This window comes from Diabrotica undecimpunctata, chromosome 9 (genome assembly GCF_040954645.1).
Source record: "Diabrotica undecimpunctata isolate CICGRU chromosome 9, icDiaUnde3, whole genome shotgun sequence".
In the NCBI taxonomy this organism is placed as follows: domain Eukaryota; kingdom Metazoa; phylum Arthropoda; class Insecta; order Coleoptera; family Chrysomelidae; genus Diabrotica; species Diabrotica undecimpunctata.
In genome coordinates this window covers 49,244,618-49,267,722 of record NC_092811.1, presented here as the reverse complement: position 1 = coordinate 49,267,722, position 23,105 = coordinate 49,244,618, and the positions used below count along the sequence as shown (strand labels likewise).

General features: G+C 33.4%; 2 protein-coding genes across 2 annotated transcripts; one reads left to right on the top strand and one right to left on the bottom strand.

Moving 5' to 3' along the window:
- Positions 1 to 6,748: 6,748 nt before the first annotated feature.
- On the bottom strand, positions 6,749 to 11,824 carry LOC140450666 (uncharacterized). The gene is given in 6 exon segments (XM_072544330.1): positions 6,749 to 6,774; positions 9,184 to 9,444; positions 9,494 to 10,404; positions 10,406 to 10,938; positions 11,455 to 11,572; positions 11,685 to 11,824. Coding segments are annotated over 6 exon segments (1,989 nt in total).
- A 1,628-nt stretch (positions 11,825 to 13,452) lies between these two features.
- LOC140450665 (uncharacterized) lies at positions 13,453 to 15,123 on the top strand. The gene has a single exon (XM_072544328.1). The coding sequence runs from the start codon at positions 13,453 to 13,455 to the stop codon at positions 15,121 to 15,123; it is 1,671 nt and encodes a 556-aa protein (XP_072400429.1).
- The last annotated feature ends 7,982 nt before the right edge of the window (positions 15,124 to 23,105 follow it).

Genomic DNA, 23,105 nt, shown 5'->3' with positions numbered 1-23,105 from the left:
GGAGGTACAATATTTTTTTTACAAAGTTTCACCAAGTCCCTTTTTTTTGCTTCAGAAATTGGCAACTGCTTAGTGTACAATTTAGGAATAGTTAGAATTTTTGAAACGTCCTCTTTAACATTTCTCTTGCTAAGGGTTCGTTTAAAATTAACATGTATACTTTTATACTCATCTGCAAAATTATATTTATATTGAATGACATTGGGCAACTGTTTTTGATACCTAAAACATTTCACGTTTAGCCAATTAACAGTATTTCCTTCAAAGTCTTTGTTTTTATTTATTATCATCATCTGAGCCAGTTTCTTCAAATCCAAAAATTCGTTATGTTCAATTTCTCTTGTTTTGTAAGCAGATTTATCACCTTTTCTGTTTTTTCTTGCCATTCTAAAGATATTCTCGTATTCATGTACACTAAAAATATCTATTTTGTGCTTGGCGGTTTCGATGGAACTGTGCATAGAATCCACTTCCATGTAGGAATGACATTCTGACATGAACAACTTCTGTTCAATGACATCAAGGGTTGGATGGCATTGGACAGTATGAAGCAATACAGCGGCTACTTGAATGTTCCAATTTTGGCCACCACACGTATCAGAGAAGATAGTTAAATGCATCACATTTTTTCTATTCTCTGTTAATGATTGTATATAAAGTGACAAACAGGTGCCAATTTCACAGCTACCCCTTTTTCCATTTACTTCTGTCCAACAATAACAAAATGCGTCATTGGGTGGAGCAGATTCATAAATTGTAAAATTGTATAAGTTTAGTTTCCGTAAATAATAAAGCAAACTAATTTCAGATGTTGGAATATGTAACACACTTTGCATGTCACAGGAAATGGATATGAAACCATTTTCATCAGTTGCTCTCTGTTTGTCGGCTTCTTTTTCTTTCATAGCTGCATCCTTTCTTTCTAAATGCATCTGATACTTTTGTTCCAGCTTTGTCCTCTCCTCTGGAGCGGCCTTTTCATATTCGCTGCAAGTCATGCATTGATCCTTCTTTGGTTTGACCAAAGAGACCATGCATCTTTTTTATATTCAGATTTTTATCTAGGTAGAGTCTTTTTGTTGACTTCCTTGTATAGTGACTTTCCATCACTGGGAAACTCTCAATATGATTTTTCACTCTTAATCTAATTTCATCCGATGTTTTGTTGCACGGAATATGTTTACCTCGATTGTCTTCACCTCCATATTCCCCACTCTGACTTTTATATTGAAATGCATTGATGATTGGTAAATTTGAAATACAGAGTGTTGCACAGAAAAACTTTTGGCATACTTGTATCTTATGATTGTTACTTAAAAAGTAGTTTTTAGCATTATTTCTTTGTTTGCTGTCATTGCCCTTTCTAGGTCTACGTGTTTTCACTTCTTTAGACAAAACGTTCATTAATATAAAATCTCTTTGCCTGTTAAATTCTAAATTCCAGTAAGTACGACATAATTCAGTACGATCCTCCGGTGAAAAATTGTTACTGCATTTATACCTGCAACGAGAGCAATTAACAGGTTTAGGTAGCTTTGGTGCCTGCGTTTTTCCTGTTCTGCTTTTATAAGGTAAACCTTCAATCTTCTTTTTTCTTTCTATGCTTCTTTTCCAAAGCGCTGGTTTCGCTTGGTTCCACCTTACTCGTTTCTCTTCTGTTATTGGGTTTTCTCTTTTTTGACCTGCAACGTTTTCATCTACTATCAAATTTTGTTCTTTCTTTAGACTCACCTCCCTTTCCGAACAATCACTTTCATTGTCTGACGAAACAGGCGGTATCCAGTCTCTATCTTTCATGGAATCATCGGAGTCGTACACATTCGCTACTTCTTCATCCAATTGGGACGACACTTCTACTCGTGATGTGCAAGGAATTGGTAAACTGTGACATATATCTAAAACACAATTGAATTTTATTGACAACAATACTAAAACTTACATAGAAGTAAAAAACTTCAATTTGTATAATGGCATAAAATTTTATTAAAAACTTTTTAAAAAAGTGTCGTCCTTAACTATTTTTAATAACTCTCTATTACTGAATGAAAGGTGAAAGTATTAAAATAATTAAAATAAAATTTTGCAACGTGCAACTGAAGCTATGACATCATAATAAGTAGCAGGAAAAATAAATTTAATTATAAAACAAAATGAGTGAGTGTTGTTTTAGAGTAATCGTAAGAATGTATATTGAAGGATGAACTATGAACGTAATAAAATGTTTTAAGAGAAATTAAAAAAAAATAGTTTACCTTTTGTAGTGTTGACAAGTGATCCAGGATCCACAGGTGTTAAAGTTGCAAAAGTTTTTTGATTTTCATTTCCATTATCATTATTTGATGGTAATATTTGAAGTATTTCTAAAATGAAATAATTTATTTTACTAACATTAGAATAAACTTTTGTAATTAAATCTAAACTAACAATAATAAACTATGTGACTCACCGTTCTCCAATTTTTTAACGTTGGCAAATATTTTGTCAATACGTTTCATAATGAACTTTTCGTTTCAAGTTCTGGGACACAACTGACTCATCAATAACCACACATAAAGCGAGGAAGAAATATTTTGCAAGCTGAAACTTGTATAAAAATTTTATACTAAATACTAAATCGTTTTTAACGGGAGTTTTAAAACCAAATTTAACCAGTAAAATCCACTATGTCAAATAATTGCCTTCAGCAAAATACACTAAGTCACTTAATGGATTTTGCCTGAACAAAAATTTGTTGTTAAAGACTTAGTGAATGTAAAATTTTATTGTTTTGTGTTGTCAAGGATGAGAAAATACTTAATGGATTTTGCTAGTACATAAAGTAAACAAATTGCAATATCAATATGTAATTAAGTCAAAAATGACAAAAACTGACTTAGTGTATTTTGCTTGTAACCCGACGATATAATGTTCCAAAATCGGTTCGCTTTCGCGCATGACGTAGTCAAGATCGCTTATTCCCGCAACATTTGAATGTAGTTGTATAGGAAAGACTTTTAATTTTAAGTTTTTTTATATAATTTGGCTAATTTAATTATAGTAATTATAAAGAGATGATAAAATTATGTTATTATAATATTTATCCTTTATAAAACATAGATATCCTTTATAAGACAAGTTTTAATTATCTTTTATTACACGTAGGTACAGGTTAATTAACTTATACTCCAGAGTTCGATATTTCAGATGTTTAAAAAGATACAGAAAAGTGGTAATGGAGGTACACAAAATTTGTACGTATATATACCTACTGAACTAAACACAAAATCAAAATAAATAATAACAAAGTCAACTTTATTTATATCGAATGAGCTAGCTGGCCATCGAATATGAGTGTAGTGAGGGCACACAATATTGCACAACATTTAAAATGACATTTTTGTAATATTTACACATAAAATTATCTTGGTATTGTTTATAATAATGATAACATTGTATATTTTAATAATGATAACATGATTTAACAAAGAAAAATATGTTATTTTGGAAGATGCTAAATTGATTTCCTCCGAAACAGTTCTTATTGCAAATTGCATAGCAGGCTGAGGCTAGTTTCTTACTTAACAAATCGATATGAAAAACCATTTAAGGTTTCATGACTAATAATTAATAAAAATAAAGATTTAGACTTACGTCGTTGACCTAGAAGTAGTAAGAAGCTGCTCAACATACTTTTTGGACTCTCTGTGTTCGCCTCCTTGTACGCGTTTCTTTTGGTTGGTTAAAAGGGTAGCCGATGTTGATTTAGGCAAATAAAGACTAGGTACTGCCTCAGGTTTGAGTTTTAGACCCTTTTTAGAAACGTAATTTAAAAGTTCCTGTTGTAGATTTCTTTGGTAATCTTCAGTTTTAAAATGTGTATAACTAATTCTTGCAGTATTACAATTAAAATTATCCTATCTACAACAAGATATAATCCACAGTTTTCTGGTCACGCTATCTTTAGGAAATGTATGAAACTTAAAGATTTTATCTTCATTGTCACTATTGCAACAAGCAATTGCACAGCGTACTTTGAAAAAGGTACAAAACCAGATATACAATGGCAAATAAAAACTTTCAGTTTTACAAAAAAATACTATACAGTATAAATAAATAGGTAGTAACTAAACACCATTTGTATAAAGACACATATCGTCGTGGTACATGCAATAGGTTGAATGTCAATTAGGTGCAATTTTACAGGAAGGACAAAAAACTGATTTTTCGTTTTTTAGTTAGTTAAATATGTTTTGTGACAATGAATTTTGTTTTGAAATTGAGTATGAATTTATAATAGATTATAAAAGTGGTTGTTGACTTTACAGTTTTTGAGAAATGTTGACATAGGATATATTGCGACTTAAAATCAAACCATTTGGATGACATAGGTGAAATTAATTTCAGAACAGGAGTACCGGAAATAAAATCGTGTAGTCATTAAAGTTTTTATTTAGTATATAAGAGCGAAGAACAAATTTATTTGTGAGGTAATGTCTCGTAGAATTGGCGATAATCTTGCGGAATTAATTGTTTTAGTTCTTGTAAGTGTGCATATTTCGACGCTTCGATTGGATTTGGCCCTGTGTACAGTTTGAGATGATTTGGTAGTGACTCCAGGCGCTTTGATCTTACAGGTAAATCAGCCCATTCATCTTGGAAGCACAGTTTGTAACGAATAATGCCATTAGGGGTATACTGAAAACCAACCACATCGTTAACACAGGGATCGCCGGCTTTGTTGCCAGGGCGAATAGTTTTGTAGTATAGTGGTTCAAATGCATAAAAATCATCATTACTGCAATAAACTGTTTCATAGGGATTCGGTCGTTGTCTCGCAGATTGAGTTATTGGAATGTAGTCTGCTGGTGTATAGACCTCTCTACGATTGCGCAATTTTTTTTTTCAATACTAGAATGAATAGAGTCTACTTCCATGGAGGTGTGCCCAACTTCCAAGTATTTTTGTTCAATAATTACTCTTGTTTTAATGCTTAATTCAAGAAGTGCATTAGAAAGCTTGGTATTTCGGTTCTGGTAACCACACCCATCACTCCAAATTGTAATTTTTTCTGGGTGTCGTTTTTCTACCACTTTTGTTAAAAAGTCTGTGTAAATTGATGCAAATACATCACTTTCGATCCCTGCCACAGCTTCGTGCCAAACGTAGCAGACCGCATCTTTAGTACTTAAGTTAAGGAAAGTCTCATTGTGGACTTTTAACTTAGTCTTGTAGTAATTTGCACTTGCATTTAGTCTTGGAGCTAAAAGAACAGCCTGTAAATCTACAGTATAGGTTTCAGTGTTAGCATTATTGTTGGATTGTTCTTTGTCTCTTGTTTTCTCTTCTCTTGCTAATTTCTTCTTTTGCTGATGTTTCTGGAATGTTTCTTCATCGCACGTTCCTTTCGTATACTGTGTGCATGTATTACATTGATCCTTTTTTGGAGTATAGAGATCTATATTCATGGTTTTTAAAGTAATATAAAAGGTTTTCCAGGACGATGCAGTTTTGTTTTTTGTTTGACAATCCTCTTTATAAAAGCGGTACATCTCTCGCAGACTAGACCACAAGGGCTCAACGTAAAGTTTAGTGGAAGACGCTCGACAATAATGGCTTTCTACTTTAGGCAGTAAATTCAGAAATTCTTTTACATTATTGTTAACTCTATTTGGTCTTTGTCGTGGTGCCTGATTTTCTTGTTCTTTTTCTTCCTGTTCTCCGTTTTCCTGGCTTGTACGGGGTTGATCTGATAACATCCAAGAGCGCACAGTCTTTTCACCAACGCTTAATATGTTCATAAACATATTTCGGCAAACACGTTTCTTCACATCATCTCCATTTTCTTTTGCAGTCAAGTAAAAAGAAAATCCGGTGTTTTTTCTTGAAGTAGTAGTAGTTTTTCTTCTGTATTTTGGACGTGCCTGCAATACAGACCCAGTGACGTAAACTTTTTTTAGCCTCCCAAGATGACAGATTCCAAAAGTACGAATGTATTGACTTTCGATCATCTTCACTAATAATATTACATTTGAAATCTTGTCTTGGATCTCCTTTGCCTTTTTTCGGCTGAGGATGCCCCTTACATCTTGACCCTAGGCATCTAGATTCCTTAATTTTAGTTTGCTTATATTTTCCATTTTCTTGTTTATCAAATCCAACATAAGACTTCCCCTCTAATCTTAACTTGGCATTTTTTAATCTCTTCCACTCATTTCGGTTAACTTGACCTTTACGCTTTCTTGGTTTTTGTTGTTCCTGATCTATAATAATATTTTGGTCGGTATACGACATTGATTGCGGCTGTTGTCTTGTTGGTATATCAGCGACCGAGTGTATATTAGTGACATCATCTGCTGTTACATCTGTGTCAGTTTCACTTTCGGATGGAGCATAAAATTCATCTGATCCTGAACTAAAATCTGTATCTGATTGCTCCTGCATAACTTCATCGAGCTTTTCTACAGGATGGATCTGTGTTGTGCACTCCATTACATCATGACACTCAATGGAGGGTGTAATCGCCCCAATCGAAGCGGTTGGTTCGGATGAAGGTGCAAGCAGTTCTTGGTCTCTTATATCATGCTGTTCTACGACGGGTTTTGATGTCGTTGATAGTACCTGAGCACCTGTCACTTCAACGACTAATTTTGAAGAGTCCCCTTGAATTGAGCTGGGCTGACTAACAGAGCTGGCTTGATATTCGCTGAATTCACCAATACTAGAACTAAGAGCCAGCTTCACCAAGGTGCGGCTTCTAGCTCCAGCCATATTAGGAAAGGTCCTTTTCTGATATTCCTGCAACAAACAATAAGTTAATAATTTGTCAAATGCAATAGCTCCTATGTCAATATTATATTATCGAACTATGATTCTTGCAAAATCTCTTTTGTCAACAAAAATATTCAAAAATTTCAATTATTTTATACAGAAAAAGTTAATTAATTATTATTATAAGTGATTTAAACTTTTATCTTATTGTAAAACATTATAAAGCTATGATCATTAAAGTTTGAACTTAAAAAACATAGAAAAAGTGAGGTTAGTATTTTGTTTGAAGTAAATTTAACAGTTATCATTACAAATAAAAAGTATTATTATTATTTGTGAGTTTAAATTATATTAAATAAAAGAGTTAAATACTTACACAACTAGGTACACGACACAATAATGATGCTTGAATAAAAACAATACACAGTACGTCTCACGCCACGGGAATACAATGACATACGACAAATTGCATTAACCAAAACAGAGACTTCTCACATTGGTCTTATTGCAACTAATTCAAACGCTCGCTTCTGATTGGTTGATAGACATAGCAGTTTTTGCAAACGTTGGAGAAGCGTGTTTTGGATACTTACATGTCAAAAAAGAAAAAATATATTTTATTGACATTCGACCTTTTGCATGTACCACGACGATATATAAGCATATATCTAAATTATTTTTCTATTATAAAATAGATGACTCAGTCAGTATTGAGATACTTTAAAATATATTTATTATCTCATAACTTGCAATTTGCAATAGTCACCATTAATAACCGATAATATTGTTGAACTTTTGTTTTTATACAAGCTTTCTGTCTTGCCGGTGTAAAGTCGTCTGAAGTCGATATTTATTGTGTTTTGCGTTTGAACTAATTTGTGTCTTATTTTCATATTATTATATTGTTTGATAAGTAAATTTTGCATATAATAATCGGTAGGTTATAGTAATGTGTATATTTTTTATTTTACTAAATTTCATTATAACTCATCTAAAATACCATATTGAATTGTAAAACAGATTTTTCTCTATTGTACTTATTTTGTTTTTATTTCAGTAAAACTGCTTGGAAGTGAGTGACAGTGAATCAGAATAAGCAAATCTACTACTATTTACCTATTCACAGTATTTCCTCTGCAGAAATTTTTTAAATTTCAAGGGATTTGCATACAAAAAGAGTACTTATATTATTAGTATATGTATGAAAACAAAAATAAATATTTCGCCTGAATCTCTAGGAGAAGTAAAGGTTTTACGCTACTGAAAATATATTTTTTATTCAATTATAACCAAAACAAAACATTAAAAAAAAAATTAGATCACTTTTTAACCATAATTTCAAAATTAATGTGTACGTTAAGCTGTAATAATGGGTTCGAGGTGGTTCAGGCGATCTTAACTACGTCACACTCCTGGGCCAGCTGTCAAATTTCATGCGCAATATCATACCTTGTGTATTCATTGTACCATGGGTCTAGAGTATCTATGGTCTGTGAGTGTAGGGCAAATAAGTTCTCGTCGCATGTCAGCTGATGACAGCGCGCATGACAATAGCATTAAAAAAGAATCATGTCGATAATGTAACCACCGTAACGATATTATAACCAGGGATGGGCGGTGTCGATAATGTCATGTCGACAATTCGATTGTTGACATGTCGACAATCATGTCGATGTCGAGTGATTTAAAGTTGTTGCCAATGTCGACAATGTCGAGTATGTCGACAATTAGCAAACGATCAGAATGTCGTTCCGTGCGCACTAATTTGAAATTTTAGGTTAATCTGGCTGCGCTGACTTATTGAAAAAGTATGCATTAATGTTTCAACAAGTTGCAAAGAGACCAAATAATCTCAAACTTTTGAAACTTTAAACCTCACTATTAACTTGCGATTGTCAAATTCATAGGATATTCCATAATTGTTTGATTGCAGGTTTTTCAAGTGTAAATGAATTTTAAATAGAATCATATAGAGACAATTTATTATGTGCAAACCTCATGATAGAGTAATGCAATGTAATGAATCTAAAATATTACCATATAGATGCAAAACCAGAAAAAAACAGCAAAACAAATTTTCATAGATTTTTAATTTTCTATCGTTACTCGTAAACTCGTAACATTTACAGAAAGGTTTAAAAAAATTAAAAAGAAACGTAAACCTAAACGTCAGTAAACGAGGTAAGATTCAAAACCACAATCAAACATATCTCAGTACATTGAAACCTTACCTTGTTTCCTAACATTTCGTTTACTTTTTTTTAAATTTTACTAACTCTTTATTATAATAATTATAGTATAATAATTACTGAAACAGTGTTGAATCTCTTCGTGCTTTGGCAGAGACTGCATAATAAAAACATTACAACATTTTGCGGTTTTGCTAATTTTTAACCAAAGAAAACATTTAACCAATAATACATCAAATAGTTGTACTTTCCCCGTCCATATCTACAATTTCTTCCTCGTCCAGGTCATAACTATTTTTATCAGGATACTCTCCCTTTAATGAAACATAAATATGTACCAATTTCTTGGAATTAGTGAACGTTAATCTATTTCTTATCAGACTGTGAATGTGTCCCCAATTTGAAAAGAGTCTCTCGATTTGAGCTGAGGAGGCTGGCATTTTTAGAAGTCTGAGGCTTTTCAACTCCTTTTTCCCAAAGTGTTGAGAATATTCCTGAAATTGTAAACCTAATATATTAAAAATCAAAAGAGCGATAATTTTGTCTGAAAGACTTACCCGATTTAGTGTTAAATTTGTCCCATTCTTCTATGCCCTGATTGCACAACTTTCTGAGTAAGAACTGAGTTATTATACCAGTGTGCTCTGACGTAAGCTTGGAATTTTCATATTTCGGATGCAGATAGTACGCAGTTAATGCGTACACGTTTAACGCCATTTGTTGTCTGTGTTTTAATTTTTCTTTAAGGTTATCTAGCAGATTCAAATTGAGCCACAGATGAACGGCATCTGCTACAGATGTGTCAGATTTCTGACAAACATTGATCAGATTACAAATGGGTTCATAAATTTCTATGTTCTGTTGAATCTCATCCACAAATTCATCGTTGAAGATTAATTCCTTGACTTTCGGCTTAATCTTTTTTTTCGTTACAGCGGCTACTTGTTTCATATATACCAGATTTTCTAGGAGACTTTTGAAAGAATCTCGGTAAGAGCACCATCTTGTTTCGGCCGGCAATTTGATTCTGCGCCCTCCCTTATCAACTATCATTTTTTCTAAATCTGGTTGCTTAAATTCTTTGAGGACAATGACCACATTGTCGACTAACTTTTTATCCAGCACGTCTTTGGCTAAAAGGTTGCCGGTGTGGCTACTGCACGTAGAGTGCCACATGTTGTGCTTGAGGAGGGATCCCATTTTAATCATTGCACTAGCATTATCCGAAACTATACCGTACGCATCTACATCGTATTTTTCTTTTGTAATTTTTTTAGATTCTGTTATTATTTCGGCAAGTTTTTCTCCAGTCTCAGACTCCGTGGTTAAATCCCAAGCATCAAGAAAGGCATTTTTTCCGTCTGCACTATGCAACATTTTCTCAACCGTTTTAGAATTAGTAGATGAGTTTTTCCAACCGTCACACAAAATGACTGACTCGGTTTCCACTTTTTTACGTGAAATCTCAATAGCACTTATTTAAAAGCGATGTACAAAGTTTTTTCCGGCCAGGAATTTTGTCTAAATAAGCAGGACGGATCGTTTTTATAAAATTTTTAAAGAGAGGTGATTCTACCACAGTAAATGGTAAGTTACAGCCGAATATAAATTTGGCTAGTGCAGTGCTTATCTTCTCCTCTTCATACTCTTGTAATATGTCCATATAGTCGGTGATTTTCTTTGATTTTTTGGCTGGTCTAGCTTGAGATGTAGCGAATAAATTTCTTTTATTCGTGCTTGTGTAGCTTGTGCTGGAGGAAGTTGGAGTACTTAAGTTAGTCAAATTACTACTCTCAGTATCAGTAGTTGATAACATCATATTTTCAACAATACTATGAGTGCCTTGAATTGCTACACCATTGTTTTCTTCCAATTCCAATAAGGCGGCATCGGTATCTAATGAATTTTCTATAATTCCATCTAGCATGTTTTCAGGTGAAGTTCCAGTCACAATAGCTAGCGGACCATCTTCCATAACTTCGTAACTACCGTTCGTTGTATTCTAAAATTCAAAATAAAAAGAAACTCTGAGGTGACTAAATATGAAGGGCGGTATACAGAAGTTGGCATAGATACAGCGTTTTGTACTTAATTCAATAGGCCAATCCGTTTTTTGTCGTAAAATACTAAACTTGGTGTTTTTTAAATGGGACACCCTGTATATACAGATGCAACAACGTGAAAACCTCAGAATACAAATTCTGGGGTGAAAACTGATGCAATTTATGTCCCCTTCCGAATTCGAATTAAATAGTAATCAAGAAATCTACAATAATATATAGTGCGTTATTTTCACTTCTTGCCGTTAGATGGCTATACGGTTTTTGACGCCATGTTTTCTCCAATATACTACTACCGAAATTGTGATCCATGCGTTGTTGAGTTATGCGGCTCCGAACACATTTTACGATTCATTTTTATATTATAGATAAATGTAATTTCAAAAAGTTTCCCCCAAAATTTTTTCTAGATCCGCCCCTGCTAAATATGTAGTAGAACATACGTCCTATATACTCACTTGTGGATTAACTGTAGGTGTAAAACCTGTGTCTGAGCCAGTATTTTCGTATATCGAAACATGCGACATTTCATTATTGGATTGATTACCATTGCCACGATCTAACTTGCAGGCGTTTCTTAAAATGAAAGTACGGGCCGGGGTTAGTTATCAGCCGATACAAATATCAATTTCAGAGAATAAATCTCTATAGCTATCCAGCTAAAATTAATTAAAATATTTCTTCTTACCTGTGACTTTGCAATCTTGCTGCAGCTGTATTTTTTATCACATTTCCACATACACAACATTTAGCCGCGTGCTTTCCTTCTATCTTTAATACTTTGAATGATAATATATCATAGTTTTTATTCAGTTTTCTGCCACTCATTTTGATTCTGATCAGATCAGATCACATTCAAAGTTTACAACTGAATAATTTCATAACATAACCTCACTTGTTTCCATTATGGACACGTTGCTGACATTGTCGACATTGTTGACACGTTCTCGACATTGTCGACACGTCTGTGTCGACAATTAAAGTCGACGTGTCGATGCCCATCTCTGATTATAACACAGTGTAAGCAATGTGCAAATAAATTAAGTTTTTATTCAGTTTATCAGTTATTTATCAGTATCAACCACCAGAAAGCAGAAATAATACTTTGTATAAATAAATACAAAACATTTTGGCGACCGTGACAGGACAAGAAACAAATATTTTACCAGAAAAGTGCCGGCCATTTCGAATTGGAGACAAGGCCACGCCGGGATTACAAGAATCAAAGCAAATTATCAGAAAATCATTGGAAATCAGGTACCCTATTTAATATCCTTTTTATATAAAATCCCTATTCACGACTTGCATCTAATTTGTGTTGTAGTTTGTATTGTAACAGTAAATTTTCATAATTAGAATGTCAGATGAAAATACGTTAAAAACGACAAAAACTTCCTTAAAGGGACCGTTAACTAGATTTTTAATTTTGTAAACGATGTAGAGTCAGGTAAAACAAAAAAGGATCAGTTAGCATGCAGATTATCAGTAGCAAAAGATCTATTATCAGAGTTTAATTCAGTAATAGTTCAGCTTCTTGTATTAGATTTAGATGAGACAAAAAGTAAGGAATATGAATCTGAACTAGACGAATTTGAAAAGAAGTTTTTTGATTGTATATCCAAAGCGGATATTTTAATAAATAAACATACATTTTATCAACAAGCAGACACAATAAATACAAGTTATAGTTCACAGTTACAAGCTTCACAACACATAAGGTTACCTTGTATTGATCTTCCAAAATTCAGTGGAGCCTCAGAAAGTGGGAGTTCATGGCTCGAGTTTTATGATGGGTGCACTAGTTTAATAGGTAATGATCCTAATTTAAGTAACATTAAAAAATTTTATTATCTCAAATCTTGTTTGACAGACAGTGCAGCAGCAGTAATTTCTTCTTTGGAGGTTACAAATGATAATTATACAACTGCTTGGTCAATCTTAACAGATCGATTTCAAAATGATAAACTCATTGTAGATTCTCATGTTAGGGCGTTATTTGAATTATCTGTGATACAAAAAGAATCACCTTCTCAATTGAGAAAACTGATTGATGAGGTAAATAAAAATATAAGGGTATTAGATTCATTTAAACAACCTGTAAAGGAGTGGTCAACAATGTTAATATATTTAATAACTACTAAGTTAGACAATAACACAAGACGTCAGTGGGAATCAGAGAATATAGGCAAAAAGACACTTCCAACAATTGCAGAATTTTTAAGTTTTTTAGGTCAACGTTCACATCTTTTAGAAACTCTTTATGCAAATAATGATAAACAAACACATGGTGCAAACCATAAAAATAATAATCAACCACATAACAAAAATAAAGTACAATCGTTCGTAAATCAAACTAATCAGAATTCTCAATTTCAATTTCAAATCAAAACTCAATTTTTTATTGTAATAAATTTCTACAGTTATCTGTAAAACAAAGAAATGTTGAAGTACAGAAAATGAAATTATGCACAAACTGTTTAAGAGGAAATCATTCAATAGAGAAGTGTGCGTCAACCAAAGGTTGCAAATATTGTACCAGGCGGCACAACTCTTTGTTACATTACTCAAATTCTAGATCTCAAACAGATCATCAACAAAGCCACATCAATATGAACCAAGAATCAGAATCATTTGGGAACTCAATGAATGAGCACAACCAGGTAAATACAGTACAGATTAATTCAATGCAGCCATCATCAGTAGTTCTAAATTCAAGCGCCAATCACCAATCAGAAGTTTTATTAGCAACAGCAGTTATACATATTTTTGACCAGTCAGGTAATACATTTGAAGCAAGGGCATTACTTGATTCAGGATCACAATCAAATTTTATCACAGCAGATCTTTGCAAAAAATTGAAACTTGATAAAACATGTATAAAAATACCAGTATCAGGTATAAATGAAAAAATAACTCATATAAACCATTCAGTGACTACAAATATCAAATCTCGAGTAAATGCATATCAGATTGAAAGTTCTTTCTTAGTTATAGATAAAATTACAGAAACATTACCTAGAGTGAATCTTAACAGAAATGAATTTACTATACCAGAAAATGTAACTTTAGCAGATGAAACATTTCATAAACCAGGGAAAATTGATATTTTGTTAGGTGCTTCTATATTCTATGATTTATTATGTATTGGACAAATTCGACTTAACAGATTTTTACCAATTTTGCAAAAAACCATGCTAGGTTGGGTTATTACTGGGAATGTTACTGGAACCATCAGGTGTAATTTCATTGTCAACAACATTCATGATCAGCTCAAACAATTTTGGGAAATAGAAAATATTGACAATTCAAAATGTCTAACTAAAGAAGAAGAAGCATGTGAAAAGGAATATCAGACATGTTTCCAGAAAAATCAAGAACGACAAATTGTTGTTCCACTGTTAGTAAAAGACAATATACAGAATTTAGGAGATTCTTTGCAAACAGCACTCGACAGATTTTCTAGTTTAGAAAGAAAATTAATCAAAAATCCAGAATATAAAAGATTATACACAGACTTTATCAATGAATATCAGGATTTGGGACATATGTCACTTGTAACAGCAGAGGATTTAAAGTATCCCTTATACTATCTACCACATCATGGAGTTCTAAAATCAGATAATACTACTACTAAATTAAGGGTTGTCTTTGATGGCTCAGCAAAAACAACTACAGACTTATCATTAAATGATTGCTTAAAGGTTGGACCAACTATACAGAGTGATCTTCTTTCTATCTTAATAAGATTCAGATTTTTTAATATAGTTTTAGCAGCAGACATTGAGAAAATGTACAGACAAATCTTAGTAAGTGAAAACTACCAGAACTATCAGAGAATCATATGGCGTACAAATCCCTCAGAAGAGATCCAACATTTCAAACTTAAAACAGTAACATATGGAACAGCAAGTGCACCATTCTTAGCGATAAGAAGCTTAACCCAAGTAGCCAATGAAATTGACGAAACAGATCCAGATGTAGCAGTAGTAATCAGAAATGGATTCTATGTTGATGATTTGTTATATGGATGTTGTTGTGTATTTGGTATTTCTTACTTAAATAAGGTAATAATTAATAATACAACGTGGTTTTATATCATTAACCTTTATTGCCCAATAACTGACTAACTTCATTCCCTTGTGTCCGTGAGCGGTGTTGCCTACCTGTGTTGCCAAGTATATAACACCTCCTCTCTTGACCAAAATTCATAAATACAGATTAAAATAAAGATGTACTTACAAATTCATCCTCTGAACAGGTTTACATACTCTACTTGAACGTCTTAACACTGGTTCAGCTTCAGTGTGAGCCTCAGGTACTGTTGGCTCTATTGTATCATTTAGAAGTTCTTGTACATTTGTAGGTGGTGAAACGGAATTGGGTTCAGGGACAGATACCTCCCTTGGAACTATACTATGTGTAACTGTATCAGGAATGAAACAAGTTGGGTTATATTCTATAGGTGTATCCTGCCCAATTACTCTCATTTGGTCAATATGACGTCTCCACGTCCTACCATCATCTAACTCAACTAAATAATGTAATAATCCTAACCTTAGTATAACCTTGCCAAATTGCCATTTGGCATTAAAGTAATCTCGCACTGAGACTCTGGTATCTATAGCAACATTTCTAAGACTCTGGTCTGTGTAAGCATTTTTGTCATGAGTAAAAGGTTTAAGTAAATCTAATCTATTTCCAATCTGCCTTCCTAGCATACGTTCAGACGGGCTTTTGCCAGTTACTGTGTGAGGTGTTCTACGATGCTGCATTAGTAACTTGCACAATTCAAGTTCTCTGTCTTTCTTTTCACTGTGCATGGCTCGCAGACAATTTTTTAGTGTTTGGACATATCTCTCCCCCTGACCATTCGTGGCTGGGTGATAGGGTGCAGTAAATTTATGTGTGATACCATTATTCTTCATAAATTCTCTAAATTCATGAGAATCAAATTGTCTACCATTATCAGTAACAAATACTGTGGGTATTCCGAAAGTAGTGAAGATTTTTCTACAAATTTCGATTGTAGTTTTTGTAGTAGTGTCTTTCGTGAAATGTATTTCAGGCCACTTACTAAACGAATCGACTAAAATGAAGTAATAGCCTCCGTTAAAAGGTCCATTCAATATCCTTGTCTATGAAAGGCCACCAGCAGTAACTCCGGGCTAAAGACTTCATTCTCACCATACCAAAATGCGCAGTGTGTAATTCCTGCAGAATTTTATTTCTTAATTTCATAGGTATTAAAACTCGTTGTCCTCTCATTATGACTCCAGACTGTAGTGAAAACTCTGATTGATCTACGTTAAATCTGAATTGTTTTTCAACAACCTCACCAGTTTGTAAACCTAATAGTAACTTTTGTAAAGTAGCATCATTTTTGGTATGAAAAGATAAACTGTTAACATCTGTAGGTAAATTTTCAATCTGATTAAGTTCGAATATGTCTGGTTCATCATGAGTATAATTTTGTTCATTTTTAATAGGTAAACGTGAAAGAGCATCTGCATTAAAATGAAAATCTGTATTTTTGTATCGAATATCATACTTTAGACCTTGTAAGAAAATTGCATAATGCTGCATTCTTGTAGCACTTAAAACTGGTAGACTTTTATCTGGTTCAAAAATCTGAACTAAAGGTTTATGATCAGTGTATAAAATAAAATTTCTAGCATATAGGTAATTGAAGAACTTTTTCACACCAAAAATAATGCTGTATGCCTCTTTATCTATTTGAGAGTACTTTTGCTGTGTAAGGGTTAACATTTGAGAAGCAAATTGTATCGGTCTTTCTGTACCGTCTGGAAAAATATGGGACAGTACTGCACCAACACCATAAGGGGATGCATCAGTTGCAAGGACTAATGGCAAATTTGGGTCGTAGTGACACAAAACATTTTTAGAAGAAATAAGCCTTTTGGCTTTATCAAATGCCATTTGACAATCTCGGGACCATTCAAATTCAACATGATTTTTAAGTAGATTTGTTAAAGGTTTTAATATTGTAGAGGTATGTTGTAAAAAACGTCTGTAATAATTAACTAACCCACAAAAACTTCGGACTTGAGTTTTATTTTCTGGTATTGGAGCATTTACAATTGCATCTACTTTATCTGAGCTACTAGTAATACCAAATTTATTTATTTTGTATCCGCAGTATTCAATTTCGTCTTTTAAAAATTCACTTTTGTCTAAATTTATATGTAAATTATGTTCAGATAATTTTTGTAACACTTTTTCAAGTCTTTGTAAATGTATATCAGTATTTGGGGCAGTAATTTTTATATCATCTAGGAACACAGAGATACCATTGATTCCTTGTAACATTTGTTCCATTAAACGTTGCCATTTGGCAGGAGCACTTGCAATACCGAACATTAAACGGTTTGGGCAGTACAGACCTTTGTGAGTATTAAGTGTAAGTAAATGTTTCATTTCACTTTTTATAGGTAAATGCAAATAAGCTTTTGTAATGTCTATTTTTGAATACTTATCGCCCCCTGCTAACTGAGATAGAAGATCATCAGGGGTAGGTAAAGGATATTCGTCCACTTCAATACAGGGATTTAAAGTCATTTTAAAATCCCCACAAATGCGTATGTCCCCATTGTGTTTGACAACTGGGACAATTGGGGTTGCCCAATCTGAAAACTCTACTTTTTGTAAAACACCCTGATCAACTAACGACTCTAACTCAGCTTCCACTTTAGGACGTAATGCAAAAGCAACTGGGCGAGCCTTATGAAACCTTGCTATACTACCAGGTTTTAAATGAATTTCAGCTTCTAAACCTATAATTTCACCAATTGACTTTTCAAACAAATGTGTGTATTTATCTAACAAACTTGAGACTTTAGAGTTCTCATGTGATATTGTATTTACCTCATGTAGTTTAATTCCAAGGGCACGTATCCATTCTCTTCCAACTAGTGATTGACCCTCACCATCCACCACGTACAACTTTAACATTTGCCTTATTCCCTGGTGCTCAACCTCCACTGGAGTTAACCCTAAAACATTTAAATGATTTTTACAGTATGTAGTTAATTTTACATCAGATTTCTGTAATTGTAGTGTAGAAAAATATGTGTCAAATACATTTTTGTTTACAATGGTAACAGCAGCACCTGAATCAATTTCATATTTTAAAATATTGTTGTTTACTCTTAAGTTTATAAAAAATTTGTCTTTTGAATTTACAGTACTAATCTTAAAAATTTCTTGAACTGAGCAAACTGAAGTTACTTGGTTAGACCTAACATTTTTTGATTTTAAACAAACTTTTTGAATGTGTCCAACTTTTTTACAAAAATTACAAGTTAAATGTTTTTTTTGAACAAGAATTTGCTAAATGTGAAGGATCTCCACATCTATAACATACATTACTATTTGTGTTTGAAGAATTTGCAGCAGAGTTATTCTGAAATTGCATCCTATTATTATTTGCACTCCTTGCTTTTGTATTTAATATATTGACACTAGAATTATTATAATTTTGATTATGAAAAAATTGGTTACTGTCCTTTTCTGATGCCTCCATGCTTGTGGCAATCTCAACGGCTCTATCTAGGTCCAGTCCTTTTGATTCTAGAAGTCTAGCTTGTATTCTTTTCGATCGTAGGCCAAAAACAAATTGGTTTCTTATAGCACTTTTAAGATATGTAGAGAAATTGCAGTTAATTGACAACTTTTGTAGTGAATGAAGGTATTCTTGTATTGTTTCTCCTTCGGCTTGCCTTTTTGATTGGAATCTGAAGATTTCTGCAATTTCCAGGGGTGCAGGGTTGTAAAAATTATCCATTAAATTGACAATGTCGTCGTATGACTTGTCTTCCGGGACTTCTGGGGCTAACTTGTCGCATAGGGTGCCGTAGGCCTCAGAACCCATGTAGTGTAGTAGATAAGGTAATCTCATTTCGTCTGGAATTTTAAATACCTTGTAAGCACCTTCCAGCCTCTTTACCCACCTGGACCATTTGGTGGCAGACTGGTTGAAAGATTCAACGGAAAATTGAAATGTAGATACTTGTGTAGACATAATTGGGGATGTAGTATAATAATAATGTAAATAACTGTACTTGAAGTTGAAGTAGCAATGGTAGTAGTCGTAATAATCTCTGTAGTAGTTGTTATTACCATCATATGTATCCCATCCTCGTCGCCAATTGTTGTGTATTTGGTATTTCTTACTTAAATAAGGTAATAATTAATAATACAACGTGGTTTTATATCATTAACCTTTATTGCCCAATAACTGACTAACTTCATTCCCTTGTGTCCGTGAGCGGTGTTGCCTACCTGTGTTGACAAGTATATAACAGATGTGAAACTGCAGAACAGGCAAAACAGTTAAAAGGAAAATTACAAGAAATTCTTAGCAAATCAAAATTTATATTAAGAAAATGGATATTCAACAACAAAGATATATTCTCACCAGTAGAGCAAGAACAAGTAGGTATAGAATATTTTATCTCCAGCAAAGAGGAAAATAAAACTTTAGGAATAACTTGGCAGTCAGGTCAAGATAACTTGTTATTTAAAATAAAATGTAAAGACACTGAAAGAATTACAAAGAGATCCATTTTGTCAACAATATCTCAAATTTTTGATCCTTTAGGTTTAGTAGGACCTTATGTCATTCAAGCAAAGATTACAGAGGTTATGGAAACTTAATTTAAAGTGGGATGAATCAGTTCCTGCTGAACTTCATACTTGTTTTGTAGACTTTATAAATCAGTTAACAGAATTAAATCAAATCAGTATTCCACGACATGTTACATTGTTTCAAGGAACATCTACAGAATTGCATGGATTTTGTGATGCATCAGAAGCAGCTTATGGAGCTTGTTTATATATTGTTAGTCAATATCACGATCAGAAACAGAGTCAGTTACTTATTGCAAAAAGTAGAGTAGCACCGTTAAAGGTACTTACAATTCCAAAATTAGAGTTATGCGCAGCAATGATATTAACAGACTTAGTAAAAAAGGTAAGAGATTGTTCAGGTATTCTTCTTCTTCTTTTGGCATCATAACCCTGGATGGGTCTTTGCCTGTCTGGCTATGTCCTTCCATTCAGATCTCTCTTGTGCCCTTCTTCTCCATTGCCTTATGTTCATTGTTTTCAGGTCGTCTTCCACGTCATCCAACCATCTCGTTCTGGGCCTTCCTTTTTTTCGCCTTCCTATGGGCTTCCATTGTAACATTTTCTTTGTTGTTTTTGCATCGTTTTGTCTCTGCACATGTCCCAGCCATGACAGTCTTTGACTTTTCACAAATCTTCAATGTCATAACCTTCATTTAACTCATTAACCTCGTCGTTTCTCCTGATTCTCCATGTGCCATCTTCCTCTTGTACCGGGCCATATACTTTCCTCAGTATTTTTCTCTCGAATGTCCTGAGTTGGGCTTCATCTTTTTTCGTCATTACCCAAGTTTCACATCCATAGGTTACTACGGGTCTAATCAGTGTTCTGTAGATATTCATTTTGGTTCTTTTGTCTAATAATTTCGATGTCATCAATCTTTTATTAGCATAGTATGTACGATTCCCGCTGGAAATACGTGCATTAATTTCGCTACTTACGGAGTTATTCTGATTGATTTCTGTGCCGAGATATGTAAAGGCATCCACTCGTTCGATAGTATAGTTGTCTATTGTGATATTATTTTCATTGTCAGTTATTCTTTTGACTGTCATATACTTCGTTTTTGCTTCGTTTATTTTGAGACCTCTTTTTCTTGCTTCAGGATCAATTTGTTTGAACACTTCCATTAGTCGTGGCTTATTCCTACTAATGATGGCTACATCGTCTGCATATGCAGTAATTTGTACTGATTTGGTGTTTATATGGCCGGTTATATTGGTTTTTCTGATGACTGCCTCAAGAACTAGGTTGAATAGCATGGTTGATAGGGCATCTCCCTGTCTTACTCCCATGTTGATGTTTAACAATGGAGTCAGTTCTCCATCTACTCTGACTGCGGCTTTTGAACCCTGCAATGTCATTTTTATGAGGCTGATGTATTTCTTAGGTATACCTAGATTACAAAGGTCTTCCAGCATTTTGTCTCTTTTCACACTATCAAAAGCTTGTTTAAAGTCTATATACATATTATATAGGTCTATGTCGTATTCATAAGCTTTTTCTTGTATCGTTCTTAGTATGAATATGTTATCTGTAGTGGCTCTATTTGGTCTGAATCCATTTTGATAATCACCAATTATATTTTCGGAGTATTCTAATAATCTATTGTAGATTATACCAGAAAGAATTTTGTATATTACATTTAGCAATGTAATTGGCCTATAATTCTGGCATTCCCTCTTATCTCCTTTTTTATATATTGGCTGTATGAGGCCAACTGTCCATTCCTCTGGCATTTGCTCCTTCGTCCATATTAATGCTATTAGGTAATGGATTCTTTCCCAGAGTTCGGATCCTCCATGCTTTAATAATTCTGCCGAAATTCCGTCCGTTCCTGGTGCTTTATTATTTTTTAGTTTATTTATTATCTGAACTACTTCTTCATAACTTGGATTTTCGATGTGCAGCTCCGCCGTATTGTCTCGTTCTGATCATTTTCGTTGTCTGCATTTAGATTTTCTTCGAAATATTGTTTCCATCTCATTATAATTTTTTGCTTCTCTGTTAGTAGTTCTCCGTCCTTGTCTTTGCATATCGTTAGTTTTGGTCTAAATGACTGTGTGCTTTCTTTTATGCATTTACAGAATTTTCTGCTTTCGCGTCTGTTGTTATGCTTTACGATTTCTTGTACTTGTTTTTTCATAGCCTCTCTTTTCTTTCTTCTGCATATTCTAGTCGCTTGTATTCTTTTTTCGTTATAAATCTCACTGCTATTTCTTGTATTTCTTTGAAGTTGGTTAAGCCTAGCTTGCCTTTTTTCCTCTACTGCAGTTCTGCATTCATCATACCATTCCGCATTTCTTTGCCTTTTGGATTTTCCGACAGTTTCCTCTGCTGACTCCGTTATAATGGTTTTTAATTGTCTCCATTCCTCCTCTGCAGTATCTTCCTCTCTAGTTCGGTTGAGTTTTATTTGGAGAGCATTTCTGTAATCTTGTCTTTTTGTTGCACTTTTGAATCCTTCGACATTCCATTTTTTGATTTGAATATTTTTCCCTTTTGCTACTGTCGCTATTTTCTGCCGTAATTTTGCCCCTACAAGATAGTGATTCGGGTTAATAGGACACTCCTCGACGGTCTCAACACGACTGCTTCAGAGTACGGGTAGTGAAGAGCTCAACACGCTCTTCGAGTAACGGCGGTATGGGACGGAACAACTTGTGAACTCAACACGTCCACAAGCCGGAGTAGGGAAGAAGAGAATCTTCAGTCAACACCTGTCGATTCTGTCTCTATGAGGAAATGTTGCGGTTTATATAGCGGAGCTTGGTAATTAGTTTTGCCCTTTCTACTGTCGATACATTCCTACTTCATGGGTTGGTTCGCGCGCACGCTGGTTTAACGGTGATGGCTTGGACTCATCGTTACATCTTGCTATTTTGACCACACGTGCCACACGTTTTTCTATTTAGTGTCCATTCATTTATACACTATACGTTATATATATATATATATATATATATATATATATATATATATATATATATATATATATATATATATATAAAGTAAAGTATTCAACTAGTGAATTCAGAGGTTTAATCGGTCATTCAGGTTGGCAAATAAAAAAAGAAGTACCTACTTCATAAGTTTATCGAAGACGTTTCGCTTTATATATCTAAAGCTTCATCAGTTCTCTAAAATATAAACAGATGACATAGAGTTTATAAGAAATACAGATGTTAATAGTTCATAACTTACAACTAATATGTAGTATATTATCGATGTTATTATATATCTACTGTAAACTTTACTCATTATTTAAAACTAACTTAACAAAAAAAAAAAAACAAAAAACACAAACTCTGCAAAAAATCATAGATACGAAGATTAAAAAAAATTTAAACGAACATTTGGCTTCATTTAGAGATGGTTCTCCAATGAAAATAAACAAAGCACTGATTTATTTCAATCGACGCGATACCGAAATTTATATATATATATATATATATATATATATAT

Coding starts and splice junctions, on each gene's coding strand:
- LOC140450665 (XM_072544328.1), top strand. CDS start 13,453: ATGAAATTATGCACAAACTGTTTAAGAGGAAATCATTCAATAGAGAAG.